Consider the following 21,603-nt stretch of genomic DNA (forward strand, 5'->3'; position numbering starts at 1 on the left):
ATATAATTAGAAAATTTAATATGATAAAAATGTATTGGAAAAAATTTGTGCAATAAGATTTTTTTCTGTAAATTATTTTATGATTATTTTCAATTTTGTTAGCAAGAACAACGACACGCAAAATATTCATCCATTCGTTTATAACTGCACGTCCAATCATAGCATGATTCAATCACGTTTAAATACGATACAAATAGGCAACAAAACCGTCGCGGAGTATCCTTTAGAAGATATAATCTGGACTCCTGGATTAATTATGACACAGAGTTATTTTTGTTATTATATATTAGTGTTACTGTTGCACATAATACCGGCCGTATTTATAGATGGATTATTACAAATTGCAGGCAAAAATCCCAGGTAAGATTTTATTGCAGAATGTATTTGTTAATTTTAGTTAGGTTAGGTTAGGTTAGGTTCAAAGAAGATTAAGAAAACAATAACACGTTTAAAAATGTTTTACTTTACGCTATATAATATGAAATATAGGGAGACGTTTTTAAATAAACTTCTCTAAAGATTTTTCTTCGTGTACTAAAGTAATTTCTTTGAGTCTCAATAAGAAAAAAGTATGTTGCTGTAGAATAGAATAATGCTTCAGAAACATATACACTTATTATCGAGATATTAATAAAATATTATTCAAATATTTCTAGATTACTGAAACAGCAAAGGAAAATATTCGTAAATATCAATAACATGACGCACTTTCTATTTAACGAATGGAATTTTCGAAATCAAAAACTATTAAGTTTGTCAAATGAAGTGCCGCCCGATAATCAACGAGATTTTGGATTTGCGGTAGATTTAAATTACAATTACAACAATCTATTCTTATATTATAGGTGAGTAAGATAGAAATTGTGCGTTACACAATTTCAAAATTTACTTATTTTCAAAAAACGAGCAAAAGATTACTATTAATATATCTTATTTTTGTTTTTATTAAAGAATATTAATTTTAAGAAATAATAACAGTTAACTTTATAATCGAGAACACTTTTATTATAAAATGAGAACAATTCTGTGTATATATGACTAATACTGCTAGACTAATATAATTTGTGTGGGCAAATAAAATATTATTTTTATCTCTCGTAGAAATTGTACAATTGGAAGTAAAATGTTTCTTCTAAACGAGAGTATGGATCGACTGGATGCAGCAAGATTCCATTATAAAAGGTGAGATTTTAGAGACTGTATGTCCTACAATTTATATACAAAACATTATGCTCCCTCGACTTTATCTCATTAATTTTTTTTAGTCGCAAAATAGATTCAAAATAGATTATTTTTTCGCAAAAATATTAATTATAAACATTTATATTGCTCGAAACAATTGGTGAATAACTGTTTCAAGATACCTACATCTTTACCTTTAGAAAACAAATGTATATATATTATATTTCAATATAATACTTTAAATTCTTGATTTATTAAACTTTATTAAATTTATAAAATTGTGCAAATCAGTAACCGTTTATTTTGTTTCGAGCAATATATAATAAAGCTAAGCTTTTTGATGTAGATTTAATTAGCTGAACTATTTTGAAAGAGCTTCAATTATAATGATTTGATACAAATGTATTACTGTTAGTTCCAAATAATAATTTAATCTCTTTTATGGCTACAGAATGCTTTGGATCGACAGAATTGTAAAAATATTGATCGGAATTCTCTTCATACGGATAATGTATGGAATCTATATTGATGTATGAACGAGTATTGATTGTCCTACAAGAGACAATTTGCTTTAATATATGATACTGTGGTTGTATCAAAATATAATTTAAATCATTACCAGATTTAGAAAACTGTATAAAAATTGATTTACTCAATATTTAATTTACATGTACGTTTATATTAGACTAACTTTGCCTTGTAACTATTAAAGAAATAAAATCAAATATATTTTTTACGTGATGAGAAAATAAGTTTATTAGATACAATGCTATTACATTCTGCAGAAAAAAAAAACAGAAATACGATATATGTACATGAGCGCATAAATATGGAAAAAATTGAACTCCAGACCTATGTTATTATCATTCTACGTCTTATATACAACGTCTAAACTACATTTTATGTAGAAAAATTATCAAATATAAAATACCGTTAGGGAAAATATAAGAAAAACTGCAATTAAGAAAAAGAGAATGCCAAAGGAAGACGTAAAAAAAACTTTGGAACCCCAAAAACCATTGATATTAATCGATTTAACATATAAACGCGCAATAAATACATTAACTCCTAATAAATAAGCTAACAAATGAAAATTTATATCAGTTTTGATAGATTAGCATTTAATTGTTAAAGAAAAGAAGAAAATGTTGATTTAAGAAATAAATTAAAGACGTTTCTCACACACATTCTTAGAATTAAGCTTTGTATATTTTAGAAAATTAAATAAATAAAAGAATTAAAATATATGAATATGTAAAATAAAGAAAAGTAATACAAGGTAGAACAAGCATTAAAAAGTTAAAAATTTTTAACTTTTAATACACACACACACACACACACACACTCAACATTGTTTAGAATGACTGCTACTTTTTCAAATTATATTTTCATTATTATTGTCGCCATTTTAAGGTATAAATATTTTATTCAATTTAATTTAAATTGATATATTTATTTTTGTTTAAAAAACTGTTTAAACACAATTGATTATATGAAATTCTTCGCAGAATTACATATTGCACATGTAGAATAAACTATAAGGTAACTTTATGTCACTATAAACTATATTATTGGAGCATATATTATTGCAATATATAAGTTTGCTCTTTCGACCTTAACTTACAGAATTTCCGTTTTGTTAATACGAATATTTGCACACGATCTGCTTAGCAAACGCTTACGTGCGTAATATACCTACACATGTATAAATACATTGCAATTAAATAGCGTTCGTCGTTGATGGCTGATCTCAGTTTATCATTTTTATCCAATCGAAATCGTACTAGTTAATAACGATATCGACATAAAAGAGATTACATTTCCGAGTGCTTGTATAAAATTTGACTATTATTGTTATTATTATTATTTATGTTAGTTTTGTTTTAATAAAGATGGACAAGAATATAATTGATCCAGCCATGTCGATTGCGACGTTTTACGCTGGACAAAGTATATTTGTAACAGGCGCGACAGGATTTTTGGGTAAAGTATACATCGAGAAGATATTGCGATCTTGCCCAGATGTTCGTGAAGTATTTATATTAATGCGTTCAAAAAAAGGACTAAATATTTACGAAAGACTTGAAAAAATATTAAAATTACCGGTAAGTTAATTACATACATTAATACATACATACGTTAAGTATAGATTCTTTTTTGCAACACCGTATTTTTTTGAAAATTGTTCACTTAAATGAAAGGTTTTTTTAAAAAAATCTTATCATATAAACTAATTAATAAAAAACTAATTTTAAAACTTGATAAAAGTATATGATAGTACATATAAAAACGTTAAAAGTAAGATATTGTAAAATAAGCAAAATATTCTACAACTTTTTTTGCAACATTATCAAAGATACCTTAAGAATCATGGTAATTATCATAATAAATACGTTACATAATATCTTTCTATTTCAGTTATACGATAAGCTGCGAGAAGAGCAACCCTCAAATTTCAAAAAATTAATTCCGCTTTACGGTGATGTCAGTAAAGAGAATCTAGGTTTGTCAGCTATCGATAGGCAAACGTTAACTGAAAGAGTGACTATAATAATTCATGTAGCGGCGAATGTGAAATTTAACGATAGCTTAAAGTCCGCCATTTTGAATAATACTAGATCAACAAGAGATATCTGTATCTTAGCTCAAAGTATGAAGAATTTAATAGTAAGTATAAATTAATGTTGCATTTCTTTTAAATTTTTAAGTAAATTACAATCTTCTATTGCGTACTCATTACAATTAAACAATTAACAAAAAAAAATAGGATAATCCATAATATATACACATAAAACATAATTTTATATTTAATTTCAATTTTATGAATATACGTAAATTTTTGCTCTTAACTTATTATTATTATTTAAAAAAAAAAGATGTTATTTTAGGATTAATTGCGGTTTAATTTATATTTATTAAAGGCACTAGTGTATGTCAGTACAGCATACGCGCATGTGAATATTCCTATCGTAGAAGAAAAAGTTTACCCACCTGTAGCCGATTGGCGGAAAATGATCAAAGCAGCCGAAACATTGGATGAGCATATCTTGAATATCTTTACAGCTAAGTAAATATCACAAAATAAAATTAAACATACTATATGCATTTGTAAACTTTAAGTATGCGGAATGCGCAATTAAAAAAAAAAAATAATAAAAAACCATTCTTTTTCATTCACATTAGTATTGTTACAATCATTTTCGGACTGTTAATTTTCTATATAATTTTTAAATATTATGTACAGATGTTTGGAAAATTTTCCCAACACATATGTATTCTCGAAGAATTTAGCTGAGGGTGTAATAATGGAATATTCTTCATCGTTACCTTGTGCGATTGTAAGACCTTCTATAGGTATGTCACTCTCTCTTCTTTTTTGGAATATTACAAATAATTCTTATTTTTCTCTTTTGAAATGTTTAGACACGCCGAATATTAATATTTTTCCTTTTTTATATAGAATGTTTTAGAATAAAGTATTATATTTATATTAGAAGATTATCCCCCACACATATTCTCATATAATGCGTAATTATTTCAACATTTATGGACGTATTGTTATCAAAAATAACTAAATAAATATTTGCTTAACAGTTTAAAGCTAGAAACTAAATTTTAAGCGAAAATTGAGCAAAAATTATGTTCATAAGCTTTGTAGTCCCTCTTCTCCTTTGCGTTTTCATTGAAAACGTTCAAAACAAAATTACCTTGATATCACTAAAATAAACAATAATATAGCAATAATTATCTAATAAATATGATTTATCTTTTAGTGGCATCTTCAATAAACGATCCATTTCCAGGATGGATAGATAACTTTAATGGTATAATAGGAGTGCTCATTGGTGGCGGGAAAGGAATACTACGAGTATCCTACACTAATAAACATGTTACTCTAGATATAACAGCAGTAGACGTTGTTATCAAATGTATAATAATCGTAGCTTGGAAACTTGGATTGACTACGTACGATTATCAACGCAAATATCAATGCGTATTTAAATATTTAAGTGCATTAAGCTTACGAAAAAATGCATATAAAAAAAGCTTTTTTTCTTCATTTAAAACTAAATCAACATTTTAGCGGAATTACACATCTTACTTGATTCTTCGTTAATCTTTTGTTCCATTAAAAAGTTTAGAATTTACAGATTAATTTCCAAGTATCAATTGATATAAATACAACTTATGTCGTACATAATTAAATTGACGTTTTTGAATTAATTAACGTGACTTTTGTTTACATTTCTGATGCTTGGTTTACCGAAACTCGTTAACTTTGAATGTTTAATACTTTATAATAATACCTTGTAACTTGCACAAAATTCTAAATTTTTCAAAGATACTGTTGAAGCCTAATGCAATTTTGACGAAATTTTGTATAAGTAACAATTTGATTAATTTGTGATTTTATTTACTTACTAGCTTTACGCCAAGTTCTGAACCTTTGGTTTTACATTGTACTACTTATGATTTAAAAAGTATGTCAACGCAAGAAATTACCAAAATGGGTTTTCAACTCGTAGAAGACATACCCCTCGAGGGAGTTCTTTGGACCCCTAATACAATACTTACCAATAATTCCACCACACATTATGTATTGACAATATTGTTGCATATGTTGCCAGCTATACTAATAGATCTGATTTTAAAACTTACGGGACATCAGCCTATGTAAGTACCGAACTGATCATGCCATTGCATTAAAATACACACACACACACACACACACACACACACACACACACACACACACACACACACACACACACACACACGAGAGAGAGATCATTCATATCCTATTAGATACAGCTATTTAATTGAATCAGGAAGATCAGAAGGAGAGGGGAAAAGAGAAAAAGAAACAGAAAAAAATATCTAAAATAAAATATTTCATTTTTAATGCAAAATGTTTTCTTTTAATATAAATAAATCTAAAATACGAATTTATGCATATTCCCTTTGTACACACAATGTATAGACAAAAAAACTTATTAAAAAAATATTCTCTTAACGCAATCACGCTAATAACTGTATAAAATTATATATCTCTTTTTGAAGTTTTTTTATTAGACTTTCTATATTTCCGAATTCAATAGTATTACTGACATTACACAATTACACGGAAAAAAAAATTTTCGCTACCATGGCTAATCATGGTTTGCAAAATAAATTTCTAAACTACAGCAAAACGGTTTGCTGTTGCACTTAATAAATAGGTATCACAGTTAAGATGTTTGCTGTTGCACCTAATAAATAGGTGTCACAGCTAAGATGTTCGCTGTCCATATATTACGACTGAAATCTAGTTACCACACGCAGTTTTTAGCTACGGCAGCTAATTTTTTTTTCCGTGTGTAATAAACCAGTTTGTGTAAATATATAATATACGATATAGACTAGTAAGACTGCATAGAAAAATATACGTGGCCAATCTCGCTCTGAAGCATTTTATGTGTAATGAATGGAAATTTGAAAATAAAAAAAGTATGGAATTATTAAAGCTTCCACTTTCACCTAAGGAGAGGGAAGTATTCTTATGCGATTTTTCGACTATTGATGTGAAAGACATTTACAGGTAAATATTTTCTATTAATTTGATTTATTAAGTAATATTTACATCAAAGATGATGTTAAGCCATTAGATGTTTATTTTATAAAATAAAGGCACGGTATAATTGGAGCTAAGTTATATCTCCTTCGCGAGGACATGAATCGATTAGATGCAGCCAGAGCGCATCGTAAAAGGTGAGTGTAAAATATTTTATAAACAGGATATTGTGTGTTATCATTTATAAAGTGTGTAAACTCAAAATTAGTTGTTAAGCGACAATAATAATAGAGATTTGAAGATTGATTATTATCCTATCAGATTAGGTAAAAATGGATTTGGTTCTTATGAAAATAAGAATTTAACTTTAAAGGAATCTTTTAAATTTGTTTTTAAAACACGCATATATAGATTGTATAATACATATCGTTATTAATATTATATGATTTAAATAATAGAATTTTTAAGGAATTAAAAGAATATTACTAATATATAAAGAATTTAGATACCTGTGAAATAAAAAGAATAAACTTAAAAAGATTTGTTGTTGGATAAATATTATGGAAATAATCAAGATATTTGTATAATATGTCTATTCTGTAAATATTTTAGAGTGGATCTGTTTGTTACGACGTTGAAAACTATCATCGTTATTGGAGTGCTATGGATGATGTATAAATGGACCTGCACTTGAATTTTTTCAGATCACAGATTGATCAACACATTGCTATGTATAATTATAATATTATGTATAATAATTGATGCAATATAGAGAGTGATAGAAACAGAGAAATGATTATGTAATAGACAGAGAAATAAATAAATAAAATTGTATGCGTACTTGATGTAAGACGAAAGAAGATTTGTAATTATATATGTATAAACTGCTTGTTCGTTACAACACTACTGCATTCGTCTATCTAAAAATAATCACATAACACATGATATATGCAGATCAATGTACGAATATGGAAGAGCTTGTTCCTTTGAACTTTAAGCATATTATTATCATTGAGTAACTTCTATGTCATTTCCTGCGCACAAAATTCGTTGTGCTCATTCACCTTGTTATCTTTTATCGAAGACGAAGTACTGCGACTTTCGTTTCAAGTTCAATTATTGTGGCTCAAGTTTTAAATAACTCGATTTGTTTTTCCCGATTTTTATAAATTAACCTTCGAATAAAATTTTGCTATTTCGTTATCTTTTATTTGCTGTTCTGTAAAACACATTATTTTTTGATAGTTTATTCATCTTACCGGAAATAATAGCGTTTAAACATGAAGGAAGACGCAAATATGTTTATATCAGCATTTTATGCTGGTCGTAGTATATTAATTTCGGGAAGTACTGGCTTTCTTGGCAAAGTTCTGTGTGAAAAGTTGCTGCGGTCTTGTCCTGATGTTGCCGAAATATTTCTCTTGATACGGCCAAAGAAGGGATTGAGTGTCAACGAGAGGCTTCAAAAAATGTTGAATAACAAGGTAAAGTCGTGATAAAAATGTATATGTATGTGTGTATAAATAATTATCTACAAGAAAAATGTGTCACTATCTGTAAATGTATAGAAATATGAAATTTTACTCGAAAGTTTAAAAACTATATATAATCTGTTTAGAGAACAGCTGTTACAAAAATAAAATTATTTTTGGAAGTTAAAAGAATGTCTGTTTCTTTTTTTTAAGTAGAAGTTTTCTTAAAAAAGGATAACAAAGAAGATGAAAGAATTTTTAAAAATTGTCAATTAATTTTTTGAAAATTACAAAAAGAAATAATTTTTTAAAGCACACACACAATATTTATGTTAACCTTTTTTAACAATGAGCTATGAGAAACCTTAATATATGAGAAATCTTTCTTTCTTATGTTTCTTTATTTAAATAAAATTGTTTTATTATACTTTTTCACTTTAAAATTCTTTCTTTCTTTAAACTATGGATCTTCCTGAGATATAGAATGAATGAAATCGTAACGGAAATATGAAATATATTAATAATTATCGACGATTATTTTAGCTTTTCGATGTTTTACGAAGTGAGCGACCATCTGCTCTTAATAAGCTCATTCCAATAAACGGAGATGTAGGTATAGAGGGCTTAGGATTGCTACCAGCCGATAGAGAAATGCTAATCGAAAAGGTGTCCGTTCTATTTCATGTTGCGGCAAGCGTAAGATTCGACGAAAGCCTGCGTGAAGCGATTTTTAACAATACGAGGTCAACGCGAGATTTTTGTATTCTAGCAAAAGAAATGAAAAACTTAGTGGTATGTATGTTTTGATTTAAAATTAAAATTACAGCATTTCTGTGCAAATAATTAATATATAAGATTATTTTGATTTTATTTAGATATAATTTATATATGATTTCTCAGTTGCTCAGAGCCATCAATTTTACCGAAATTAACAAATCTTTTAAAATCACGAGACACAAAGTTCATAATAAAAAAAAACATTTATTATTTATTTCAATCTAATATTTATTACACACACACGCCTTTATCATACATATCACCATATTATTTCTTGTAACATTTAATTTACGTGTTCAAGGTTCTGCTGCATGTTAGCTCGACGTACACTCAAACCGACAAATCCGAGGTTGACGAGACTCTCACACACACGCCTTTATCATACATATCACCATATTATTTCTTGTAACATTTAATTTACGTGTAAATGATTCAAGGTTTTGCTGCATGTTAGCTCGACGTACACTCAAACCGACAAATCCGAGGTTGACGAGACTCTGTATCCCTCAGAATTGGATTGGAGAGAGGCGATTAAAGTCGCCGAATCCGTCGACGAGCATACTCTGAGAACGTTTACAGCAAAGTAAATTTTATATAGACACCGTATGGCGCATCGTCGCTTTCGTTTCATTAATATAATTTTGCGTTCATTTTTATTTGCAGATACCTGGGAACGATGCCAAACACGTATACTTTTACAAAAAGATTGGCGGAGCAAGTAATAAGTGATTATTCAAAGTCATTGCCTTGCGTGATAATCCGACCATCCATTGTCATTTCGTCAGCAGAAGATCCATTAGCAGGATGGCTAGACAATTTCAATGGTCCAGTTGGAATGCTTGTTGGCGGTGGCAAGGGTGTTTTACGAGTGCTGTACGTCGATCCTAACATCACTTCCGATTTTATGCCTGTGGATGTTGCGATTAAAGCGATAATAATTGTGGCTTGGCAACGTGGAATCAAACCGTATGCTTACCGATTCTTTCACACAATAAAGTCGTTTATCAATGTTTATTGTTATTTCTTAAAGCACTAAGTAGATTGTACATAATTCCCACAAACGATATTTATAGCGTATTTTCTGTGATTCAGCATCACCGAGGACGATACAATGCACATTTATAATTGCTCGTCGCATGATATAAAGAGAATAAGTATAAAGAATGTTGTCGAAATGGGATTCCAAATAACGAAAGATGTTCCCCTTGAAAATATTATTTGGTCACCAGGCACTACAATAATTACGAGCCGTTCTTTTTATTACATACTGGTGTTAATTATGCACATCCTACCGGCACTATTCATAGATGGAATTATGAAGTTGTTTGGCGCACGTCCAATGTAAGCTTTATTTTATAGAGGATTTTCCAAAGTTTATATATACAGTTATTTCAATGTATAATTATATCATAAAATTAAGTCTCTATATAAAATGTTCTATAATTATCACATTTTCTCTTAATTACGAAGATCTTTCAGTGAGGATCTTTCAATTATCTTTTAGTAAAATTTCTAGTTACGTTGATATTATTACGTTTCTAAGAAATATAAAATTCCGAAAAAAGCTAATAAATATTGCGAGGATTAAAATAGCTGTTAGTTCCGAGTATTTTTTATATATTTTAAATGAAAAAAAGAAATTAACTAGATGCTCTATTTTTCTAGCCTACTAAAACTTCAGCGGAAAGTATATTGCGCAAATAATGCTTTGTCATATTTTTTGAGAAACGAATGGAAATTTCACAATAAAAAATTAGTAAGCTTACTCGATAATCTTAGCGCCGAAAATAAGAAAGATTTTGGATTTGCCTACAAAGATTTGGATATAGCAGATTATTTTAGGTAAGTGCTATAATTGTGCGATCACGGTGTAATAAAATCTGTTTCATCTACTATCTCTTTTATTATCGTCGTACTTTATTTGCTATAGAAATGGATTGATCGGCGCAAAAATTTACTTACTTAAAGAAGACATGAATCAGCTAGAAGCAGCCAAGCTTCATCGTAAAAGGTAAGGTGGCATGCACTTTATAAAATGGAGAACGGAGTTTGGTCGTGCAGATTTTCTTTTCGCTTAATTTCGAGCCTGTTTCTTTTTCTTTTGAAAAAAAAGAGATACCGAGAGACATTAACAGTTTTTAAGTTACGAGCGATTCAAAAGAGAAATTTCTATCGACGATGATGTTGTAAAACTCGCGTCACATATTCGATACATCAAAGATGATATCATTTTCGAGATCGGAATATATATAAAAATAAATTAGACACTCGCGGAGAATAAAACAGATAGAAAATTAGAGATAACGTTAAGACGGAAATTCGACGTCGCGAAGTTACGTATACAACTGTTTGGTCGATCGGTTGTGAAGTCCTTAGGTTGAAAATTAGGTCGTAACGTGGAAACACGCGCATTGGCAACCGACGAAAATTTTCGCGAATTGTTACGCCGGTCGAACTACTTTTAGACGCCTGTTAATTTTAGTTTCATCGAGAAAAACCAGATGTGCGCGTTTGTTGGGTTTTTTGCGTCTTTCTTTCGCGAATGTAATCGCAACGGGGTGGTACAAATATGTAACTATATGACATGTTACATCAAAATATCTATATGTTATAAATTTTCAATTTGGTCAAAAAAAATTGCATTGTCGTGAATGAAACAAATCGCGCAAAAAACAAGGGAAGATCTGGGAAGTGTATTATCTAGAAACTTTTTTTATTTTGATTTTCAAAGTTTTTTTTTTTTTTTTTGTTAATTTTAAATGTGCTACGTTAGAATAGTGAGTATTTATACAACTTGGATAAATTTACAGTATTTTTAAGTAATAGTCTCAATAATCTCTATGCCAACGATTGCTTTCTCTCCTTCAAAGAAACTGTCTTCAGATACAAACGGTTGGTTATGGACAATAAGTATTGTTATTCTCTAACAATTATAATTTATCTTATACTCTTTTTTTCCAGAATCTCTTCTATCTCTTAGCTTTCGTCATCCGCCATCAAGCTGCAAAGTTCTTATACACAGTCATCGAGTTTAATTTATCTTTCAACTATATTAAATGAAAAGTAATATTTATCGATTATTGGTAATACACGTATACATAATAATCTTACAGCGATATATGACTGACGTAAATTTTACCCAGCTACTTTATCCTTAGCGTAATGTTCACAACAATATATACTTATATTATTCGAAATTTGCATTGCTAATTGTAAGAATTCATATGTATTTGTACGTTATTGCTAAGAATCTGAAAACATTCCTCGATTATTTGCATTTTAATTACATCGCATTTGCGCAATCCAGCAGCATTTACATGTAAGCGGAACTTACCGCCGCAATCTTGCATTTGAACTATTTATATATTCCAGGTGATGTCTGAGAGAATAACAAAAATATTAAAATTTCATTAGTCGCATATAAAAGGCGCACAGCTTCGCAAATCACCCGCAAAAGCGATGTGTGTAACGAGTTACGTACGCAAGACACTTTTTATCTCACTGTCTTATCTCACTTCTTCCTCTGTCTTAGCAGTATTTATCTACCATGTATTCAATCACTGACTTAGTCATTATTAGCTCCTTCGTTAGTTTTCCTTGTAAAATGTAGCAAGAATCTGCGTCAATTAATTGTAATTCCTGTAATCGCAATCGATATTCTCCGTCTCGTGAAGCGCTTATCTTGACCTTTTCTCCCCTTTGGATTTCCAAGTTCGACGAATTCAAGTCAATATTCCTCTTGAAAATGCTTACATTTGCTCTCTTCTCAACTAAACATACTTATATAATTATCATTTTTGAGATTCTTGGCTTTGCTTTGCAAACTTTGCTTTATTGACTGATTATAAATCGATATACTGAGAAAAGAATGAAACAATGCTTAATATTCTCAATGTGTTTCAGGATGGATTGGCTCAGTAGAATAACCACGATGTTGCTCGTCATACTCGTCCTATGGATACTTTATCGTAAAAACACGTTGTCTTACATTTTAGATTTTTTTATACCTTTTTATTCAATGACAATTTTATAAAAAAATTTATGCTGAGATTATTCTTTGCAATTTTCCAAACTGTCAAGTATGTATGCTTTATATTATACATTTACCTTAATTAAGTATTCTAGCAATGAAAACATTCATAGATGTGTAGGTTTAATAATTTTCTTGCTATAGTCTTATACATAATATACAGATTCACATAAAAGGTTTGATGTTACATACAATTATATCCGCATAATATCTGTACACCTAAATATCTTATTAAGATTTGACAAATAGATATACATAGAAGGTGCATAAAAGCAACACATGTATACAAACATATAATAATAAAAATAACTTCATGTTATATAACTTTTCTTATTATTTAAAAAATATATATTTCGCGCATTAAATATTTCAACATCTTAAGAAATGTATTTTAATTATATAATATTATTTCTATTTTTGCCTTTTTAATCCGAGGTATTGATAAATTAAACATTAATCTCTTCAAAACACATATGCCCATTTATTGTATTTCAATTTGATTAATTTGTCTACCTTCTCTCTCTTTCTGTCTCTACCTCAACGATTCGTGTCATCGTCCTCCGCCAAAATATATTGCACACAATTAAACAATTTTTTTAAAGCCATCGTAGAAAACAATGTTTTGGTGTACAATCTTGACTCGCTTTTACGTATATAACGCATTTATGCATGCGGTATTTCCATGAAAAAATGTCAGCGGATTAAGAATCGTGAAAACCTGTTTCATAATTCAGGGAAAAATATTACCAAATCTACTCGGATCGGCGTTGAAAAAAAAAAACTGGTAACAACAAACGTTATATCAATTTCTTGAGAAAACGAAATACGCGCGCGCATATTGTACCTCAAACTGATTTGCAAAGTGCTCTTCTTTTTACTTTGCATCGAGCAGGAAATAAGATATTAATATCAATTGTTTATTACCACGAATGTCATCGATTACAGGAACATCGAGTTTCCTCTTTAACCTTCTTCGTTATCCTTTTTATCCTATCTTGACAATAAAATGTCAAAAAGAGAGAGAGAGAGAGAGAGAGAGAAAGAGAGAACAAGAAGACTAGAGAATACTCGCGAAAATAGTTAACGGATTGCGGGAAAGATTAACGGCTTTCGCGAAATCTTTAGTTACATATATACATATCTGTTATTCGTGATAAAATCAACAATTTGTATACGATCGCTGTATCTTTTATGACAACGATTACGTAAGGAAAAAGGAGAACGTGAATGTAAGGAGCGCATGAATCAATGGAAGCAAAAATCGAATATATTGTCAGAACTTTCAATCCTTAAGAGGAATTTGTTGCGAATATATTAAAATTAATAAGATATTTGTAAGATTAAAGATAGGATTTATTGCGGAAAAAATGTAAATTAGAATTAAGAATAGATTTAAGAATCGTGAATAATTGATTAATTCAATATTTTTCGATTATTCATACAAACTTAAGGATTTCTTAGATCGCTGACTAAAAATCTAATGTGAAAATTCGAGTCAAAATAGCGACATTATTGTGATGGATATTAAAATTATAAAATTTTCGAGTTTTTACATTTATAGAAGAATTTAATATAAATTATAAAGTATAAAGCTTTATATATATACAAGTTATTGAATACAAATTCAATGTTAATTACAAGGTAAATAATTACAATCTTTATGCGGTATGACCCAATATTCGGTACACAAAAATTTTATTAATCTTGATCTTTATAACCATTTTAAGCTTAAAAATTATAATAAAATATTCTTAATTTTGAGCTGTAACTATATCAAACTAATCCTTTTTTTACAACTTTGATTTCATGTTTATCAAATTATGATGACGTAATAGAACACTTTCGAAACCAAAATCTGATATCGGGAAACTATAAAAAAATAATTATTTATTTCCTTAAATTTTCTTTGTTGTTGATGTATTATATAATATGAATTTATTATCCTATGTTGACGTTGTCTTTCTACATTTCGCGTGAATTATTGCGATAAAATATTTGTTTATTTTTGTTGAAACTTACGTTGAACGTTTTATCTACTTTCATTAAATCGCACGAGAAATACATGAGCCTTATTGAAGATGCGCGCAGAGTTTTTGTAGATCGTAACGCTCAATTGAAATGTGCATTATTTTGTTGGGTAATATAAGAGCGCATAGACAAGAATAAGCGATTTTATGCATTCCGCGCGCTCGAACAGAAATAACCCAGCATTATGCAACCGTTCTCGAGTATGTCAGGAAAGAATCATTTGACGAGGTATTTCCGAACGAATATTACTTACTCGGAATCGAGGAATCAATAAAACTATTATAATATCGGAAGAAAAAGAAGTTGTTATTCAGCTCGTAAACATGTTTTGTCACAGCAGAGTTACTTGCTATTGAAACAAATATCGTCACTTTATTACCATATTACAAATTCGCATGTGGATATCTCTTCCACATGCAAATAAAATACTTTTTTAAATATCTACCTTTTTATAATTAACAGAATATGTGTAAAAGAAAGACCATGTTTTTTTATGGTATTTAAAAACAAATTAGATATTTTCTTTAAACTTTTAGATTAAATCAAACTATCTTTCTGCAGTCTCCAAATTAAATTTCTTCAAATAATTTTATTTTTTTAAGTAAGTAAAAGAAAAAGTAATTTTACTAAGAAAGTGAATTAATGAATTAATTTCAAATATATTTGAAATGTTTTGTGCGAGAAGAAAAATTCTACAGAAGAAGTTTTTTCTTTTTCTGAAAACAATACGAGAGACACAAAGACATCCAAAATAGATCTTAATGAGATTAATCTTAATGCGACGTATAAATCTATGTGGCGTATAAACCTAGCGGGGTTTAACACTGTTTACGTCACGAGAATATAATGGCAGATAAATGTTTCGCAAGGAAATTGCATGCTAACTGCGGATTCGAATGCATCGTTGATTATTTGCGGCTAAACTCTGTTCGGTCTCCCGATTCCGAGTAAGTAATATATTGACGTCACGATACACCTTTCCATTATAAAAATAAGACCATTGCATAAGGTAACATTTTAGAATAAATCATATCGCGCGATCTCCAGGCTCTAATCATTCACGTCAAATCTTGCAGACATTCAAAAATTGTAGAGAAGTGAGTCCTCTACAAGTTTTATTTGAACATTTTTTTGATAAAACTAACAGGGGGCAATATAATTGTCAATAAAAATGTTCAACCCCAAATTGACGGCATTTTTTTGGTTGTAACTTTCTTTCCTTGACAGCTATTAAAAAAATTTTCAAACAAAAGTTGTAGCAAATATTTTTTCCTACAAAATTAAAAAAAAGGAAAAAGATTCGACCCGAGGGATATATAGGAGCCGAGATATCCAAACTTACCCCTATTTTGAAGATGGCCGCCGACGCACAGGGAAATTTTGTTGGAACTTTGTGAATTCGGGCATCTCCTATGACCTTCTACTCACCCTCAAAAAATTGGCTTGTCTATCCGTTTTGCCATTTTCAGATACTATTTTACTGGACTATGATATATCATTTTTGAAATGACTTACGCTGCATCTGTTCGTCTGCAGCCCCTGCTTATGAATATCGTAGGGCGCGAATAACGTGTCCGGTCTCACTGGCAGAAACAGTTGTGGCTCGCGTTTGATCTTGTCTTGGTCTGAAATATTCGCACAATTTCGTTTCGTCAATTTTACACATTATATTTTACCTTATATATAGAACAGTTTCCAAATAATTGATATAAAACGCTGACATGAGGACAGAAATTAATATAAATAGACGGCGTTTAAAAAAAAAATTAATTTTTATGCCAACAATTGTGACAAGTAGAGAGGTTCTAAAATTTTCATTCTTATTTTAAGCGAAGTTTTCATCTGCTTCTTTTATGCTTAGCAACTCAAATAAAAACTGGCTTGTCTATCCGTTTTGTAGATATTCGGTGTTTTTGATACTATTTTACTGGACTAGGCGCTATCTCTGGACTCGAGGTGTCTCCGATGTGATTCGAGCACTTGGCAACCTCTCTCTCTCTCTCTCTCTCTCTTTTAATTTATTGGCCTCTTGTGATCAAGGGTGGATCACAAATTCTGACCATCAACAGGTTATATATAGTGAGTATCAGTAAGTATAAGTTTCTGGGAGAAATTATTTTATAGGATAATACGAAACCTCTTTTGAGGCATATGGGGAAGTGGAAGGATAGAGTTTGATAGGATAATTTGCGGAAAAACCTCTTTTGAGGCATGTGGGAAGGAAGGACGGGACCCGAGCGGAATCGAACCTGGAATCTCTCGATTCCCAGGCCGCGACTCTACGCCCGGCGCCACGCGTCGCCCCCTTGGCAACCTCCTTTATTCGCGACGAGAGAGACGAATATTCTTATCGCCCGTATGTGTTCGCATCTGCATATGCGAATCGATTGGACTCCGCTTTCCCCGCGCTGGCATATCCCTCGTTCGCTTTTGTGTCACACATGCTCCGTTTTATAAATCGCGACTACATTTATTTTTAAAGCTAGTTTGTTAATATACGACAACACATTTTTTCCTATATATATATATTCTACATATATACACAAATATATTTAATAATTAACATACATATTGACATGTATCATTATTTTTCAAATCTTATTCAAAACAGATATACTATTTAGTATCGCAGCTTATGACATTGTTCATTCCTCCATCTCTAAGTATGCTAACTATTTACGTTTATTTATGTTGATAATGTTTCTCTCGTTGACCAGTGAAGAGATGGTGATTAATTTAGCTTACGGACGACGTAGTCGGCTCAATCTCTGAATGCAAATCAAACTGGTCGGCCTTCCTCGGAAGTGGTTCCGCGATGGTGCGACTCGTCAGTACGAGGAACGGAGGAAGCAGGAGATTGAAAGGTAAAGGGGAGGGAGAGAAAAAAAGATTAAAAGATGCGCTTATTTTGTATATGACAGGATTCGATCAAATAGCCTGGGGTAAAAATTTGGCGTAATTCGACGAGTCAGACAGAAATATAAAATTAATATTAAAAATAAAGATATTTTAATAAAGTTAATTTTAAATAAAAGTATTAAAATTAATAAAGCTATATAATATTAAAAATAAAGATATAGTATAAAGACATCTAGAGAAAGAGAAAGAGAACGGGATGATATTTATTGTAGAGTAGATGTATCTGTGATTCTCAAACGTCAATGTGTGTGCACGAAATAAAAAGAAAGAAACAAATGGGAGAAATCCGTTATCATTCGCGAATTCGTAAGAATTCGTTTAAATTCTCGTAAACCCACGTAAATGATGTAGAAACAAGGATAAACGAGATTAAAAAATGACAGGGATATATTATATTGTTGGCGAAACTTCATCAAAGATACACTTGTTTCCCTCTCGCACGCTATATAATCGCTCATAGTTGTTGATACCGCGTTGTTTTTCTCGCTTACTTACAATGCTCAGCTTTGAGAAAAGTCGCAAAAAAGAGATATATTATTCTCGTATGATTTGTTTTTCACACTTCAGGGTATCGGATATTTCTACAATTCAAGTTTACTGTACAATCGACGAGAGTGACCGCTTTTTGATTATAATTGCGTATGTATTATACATGCATCAACATTTTTTCTACGATATCTGTGTAAATATTTATATTATCTGTAAGTACTTGTGCGTCTCTGCGAGTACTTGTGTCATTGATATCTTTCAGCGGTATCTCAATGCGCGTCCTATAACTCATGCCTCGGACGTAAAATTGGGAGAATATTTTTTTTGTGTATGTATAAGAATACTTAAAATTTCTATTTAAGATAATGTCGATTTAATTTTTCAATTTCTTTTCATATTCTTTCATATTATTTGTTTGTTTCTTAATATCAAGATATATATTTAATATCGCCCATTTATAATCAACATACAAAATATTCGCCCTGTAAATAATCATTTACGAGCACGTGATGCCGTCACGAAGAAGACCCGCGTTTTTTTTCAATTCCTCGGTCTTCATAAACATTTCGTAAATGTTATGCGTGGCAAGTAGCGTTGTGCAATTGTTAAAACAGAGACAGCGCGCCTTGAATACACCTCGTTAAGCTAAAGTCCAATGTAAAGTTAAAAATAAAAACAAGAGAGAGAGAAAGAGAGAGAGAGAGAGAGAGAGAAAGAAGAACCGATGCGCAGACTCACCAAAGATAAGACGCAGTCATAATATGTATGCATAGAAACTAATGCACGTGTTACTTACTACACTGTGTATGCCCGAGGGAGAGAAAGCGTTCAGTTTTGCGCGTTTTGACGTGCGTGCAACGTTAATTAGATGAGCGATGGTACATCCGCAGATGAACATATGTATCTGTGTGGAGAACGACGCAAACGACGGTGACATCATCGTTGACGCATGCGCGGATCCACGATGGATCCGATCCATGACCGTACGCGTGATGAACGGAAATGGATCCTTAACTCATTGCAGTAAAAGTAGATAAGGAGTCGATTGGTAATCTAGCAAAATCTTTCCGTTTAAATCTCATTTCCTTCTTCCGAGTTATGTAAGAAGTGACATTTAACTTTTGGCAAAGATTGTGTTATAATTTTTAAAAGAAAAGAAGGCAGCGAAGGAAAGAAGGGAAGATTGAGTTTTTCTTTATGTATTAATAAAAAAAAAAAAAACTAAAGCAAGAATTAATTTTCGTAACAATAAACATTTGTAATTTATCTTAAGAGATTATAAATGTCAATCTTTTTTATTTTGATCTTTTTATTCCGAATATAAAAAAATATTATTTGTCTATTTGTTTAAATAAATATTTTACCCAATGTTTGTAAAGAGGAATATATTGTTTAAAACTAGGAGCGTAAAAGATTTTGCAATAATTTGCATAAAAAATAACGACAAGCGATGATAAAATTCTAGAAATACTGCGTGACGTTTAACAGTTACAAAAATTATTTTACACGCTTGTACTGCATCAATACGCATATAAAGAAAGAAAACAGCAAGTGAGAGAGAGAGAGAGAGAGAGAGAGAAAGAAAGAGATAGAGAATGACTTTTAAAATGTGAAAAATAAGAAAAAACACGTATCGCGCTTATATCAATTTGCAGACTCGAAATTACGTAACGAAAAAGCTCGATAGCACAAAAGAAGCTTGCGAACACGATAACGGAATTATCGCCGATACGATACGTGTGTATATGTATGTGTAATGATACGGTGTAGTTGCTTAACGTAATGTGCCGATGCTTTATTGCGACGCAATCTGGCAGAGCGATCTTGCGTTTGTTTCAAAAAGACAATGCCCAATTAATTATCTTTTCGAAAACGCATATAATACTTCTTTAATCCCTTGAAAACGGCAGACATATATATGCGTTTTGAAGTTTTTGTTTTCAAAGACGGCAAACATATATATCACTTTTTAACTTTACTCAATAAATATCGTATTTTCTTATGTAATTCCACTCACTTCCCTCATAAAATTTGAAGTTATCTAAAACTGGAATCGATTCGGTGACTTCAGAGTTCAATTGATAGGAGAAATTATCAATCAATATGCGAAATCAATTGAAACCGGAAGAAGAACAAGTGCAGGAGAGCATTCAAAGAAACTTATTGATAGGCATTTCCTTTCTCTTATTCAATCAATGAGCTTGGTAAGAAAAGAAAACAAAGAAGACGCATCGTTCGTAGTCGGTCAGAAAAGAAGGGAAAAGATCAGAGTCAAAGTATGAATGTGTAAGATGCAATGATCGTCTCTGAGTAACTCATTACTTCAAGAAACGTCATGCTTCAATTCATTTTTAATTAAAATCATATTTATTCTCATTAAATAAATATTTTTTACCAATTTTATAAAAGAGTTTGATTATTTATATATAAATAGCCGTCCTCAAAAGGTTAATCCTTTCTCTTAATTTCAATCAATGTCTTATGATGAGATACGAGATATGAGAAATGTCAGATGATGCAATACTAATCAGCTAATCACGCACTAATTAGAGAATACAGAGTCGGAAATTGTCGTGTTTGTGGGTGTGCATGATGTGTCATCGTGCGTGAGTATCCGCAATGAACTCGAGTCCGTAAGTTCGTTAAGCCCAAAAGGATTATATGAATCAATCTTTTCTGCGGGAAACTAGCTACGTTACTGGGGAGAATGCGATTATGACGGAGGCGACGCGTCGGCGGGTCGTCGGCACGCGTCAATGAGCCGACCCGCAGTCGCGCGCGCGTATCGCTCGGGATCAGCACGTTTGCGTCGCACGAGAGTGTCGTTGTCGAGGAGGCGGGGAGGGGGGACAGATTTGTCTCGCGAATCCCGCGGCCTTGACAAATCGCGTCGGGAAGTACGCGTGCGATTAGAATAAGAGGAGGAGGAGCGGATGTGGAAATTCCAGAAAGAGGAGCAGCAGCAGCAGCGATTTTTTTTTGGTTCAACCGGGGTGTGAAAGAAAAAGAAGAAGCCGGAGATACCGCTACCGTTGACGGCGACGGGGCCCCGTCGCCGATTCGGTAAAAGTCACGGACGCGAGATAAGGATCCCGCGAGTGTGTTGTCGCTCGATTATATTGGAGCGGCGTGAAGCGTTTCGGCGTCGAAGGTCG

At 31.1% G+C, this 21,603-nt stretch overlaps 2 protein-coding genes and 1 long non-coding RNA gene across 3 annotated transcripts in view; 2 read left to right on the forward strand and 1 right to left on the reverse strand.

Moving 5' to 3' along the window:
* Window positions 1-2,230, forward strand: part of LOC115238087 (putative fatty acyl-CoA reductase CG8306) — a 4,347-nt gene extending 2,117 nt beyond the window's left edge. The window contains exons 5-8 of the mRNA XM_029811637.1: window positions 103-360; window positions 657-845; window positions 1,102-1,182; window positions 1,634-2,230. Of these exons, the coding sequence (XP_029667497.1) occupies window positions 103-360; window positions 657-845; window positions 1,102-1,182; window positions 1,634-1,718 (613 nt within the window). The 3' untranslated portion in view covers window positions 1,719-2,230. The remainder of the gene's footprint in view (window positions 1-102; window positions 361-656; window positions 846-1,101; window positions 1,183-1,633) is intronic.
* The window catches only part of LOC115238050, a 16,051-nt gene extending 2,720 nt beyond the window's left edge, over window positions 1-13,331 (forward strand). Inside the window, exons 6-24 of the mRNA XM_029811554.1 lie at window positions 103-360; window positions 657-845; window positions 3,023-3,287; window positions 3,601-3,849; window positions 4,104-4,249; window positions 4,427-4,536; window positions 4,956-5,148; window positions 5,608-5,856; window positions 6,581-6,760; window positions 6,850-6,930; window positions 7,346-7,424; window positions 8,005-8,217; window positions 8,749-8,997; window positions 9,420-9,565; window positions 9,646-9,948; window positions 10,075-10,323; window positions 10,648-10,824; window positions 10,913-10,993; window positions 12,886-13,331. Of these exons, the coding sequence (XP_029667414.1) occupies window positions 103-360; window positions 657-845; window positions 3,023-3,287; window positions 3,601-3,849; window positions 4,104-4,249; window positions 4,427-4,536; window positions 4,956-5,148; window positions 5,608-5,856; window positions 6,581-6,760; window positions 6,850-6,930; window positions 7,346-7,424; window positions 8,005-8,217; window positions 8,749-8,997; window positions 9,420-9,565; window positions 9,646-9,948; window positions 10,075-10,323; window positions 10,648-10,824; window positions 10,913-10,993; window positions 12,886-13,015 (3,547 nt within the window). The 3' untranslated portion in view covers window positions 13,016-13,331. The remainder of the gene's footprint in view (window positions 1-102; window positions 361-656; window positions 846-3,022; window positions 3,288-3,600; window positions 3,850-4,103; window positions 4,250-4,426; window positions 4,537-4,955; window positions 5,149-5,607; window positions 5,857-6,580; window positions 6,761-6,849; window positions 6,931-7,345; window positions 7,425-8,004; window positions 8,218-8,748; window positions 8,998-9,419; window positions 9,566-9,645; window positions 9,949-10,074; window positions 10,324-10,647; window positions 10,825-10,912; window positions 10,994-12,885) is intronic.
* A 1,233-nt stretch (window positions 13,332-14,564) lies between these two features.
* Window positions 14,565-16,778, reverse strand: LOC115238094. The gene is made up of 2 exons (XR_003884441.1): window positions 16,383-16,778; window positions 14,565-16,267 (listed from the first exon to the last, which is right to left on the reverse strand). It is a non-coding gene; the product is annotated as an uncharacterized LOC115238094 (long non-coding RNA).
* Window positions 16,779-21,603: the final 4,825 nt, after the last annotated feature.

Source organism: Formica exsecta, unplaced genomic scaffold, assembly GCF_003651465.1.
Source record: "Formica exsecta isolate Colony F162 unplaced genomic scaffold, ASM365146v1 scaffold32, whole genome shotgun sequence".
NCBI classification, from domain to species: domain Eukaryota; kingdom Metazoa; phylum Arthropoda; class Insecta; order Hymenoptera; family Formicidae; genus Formica; species Formica exsecta.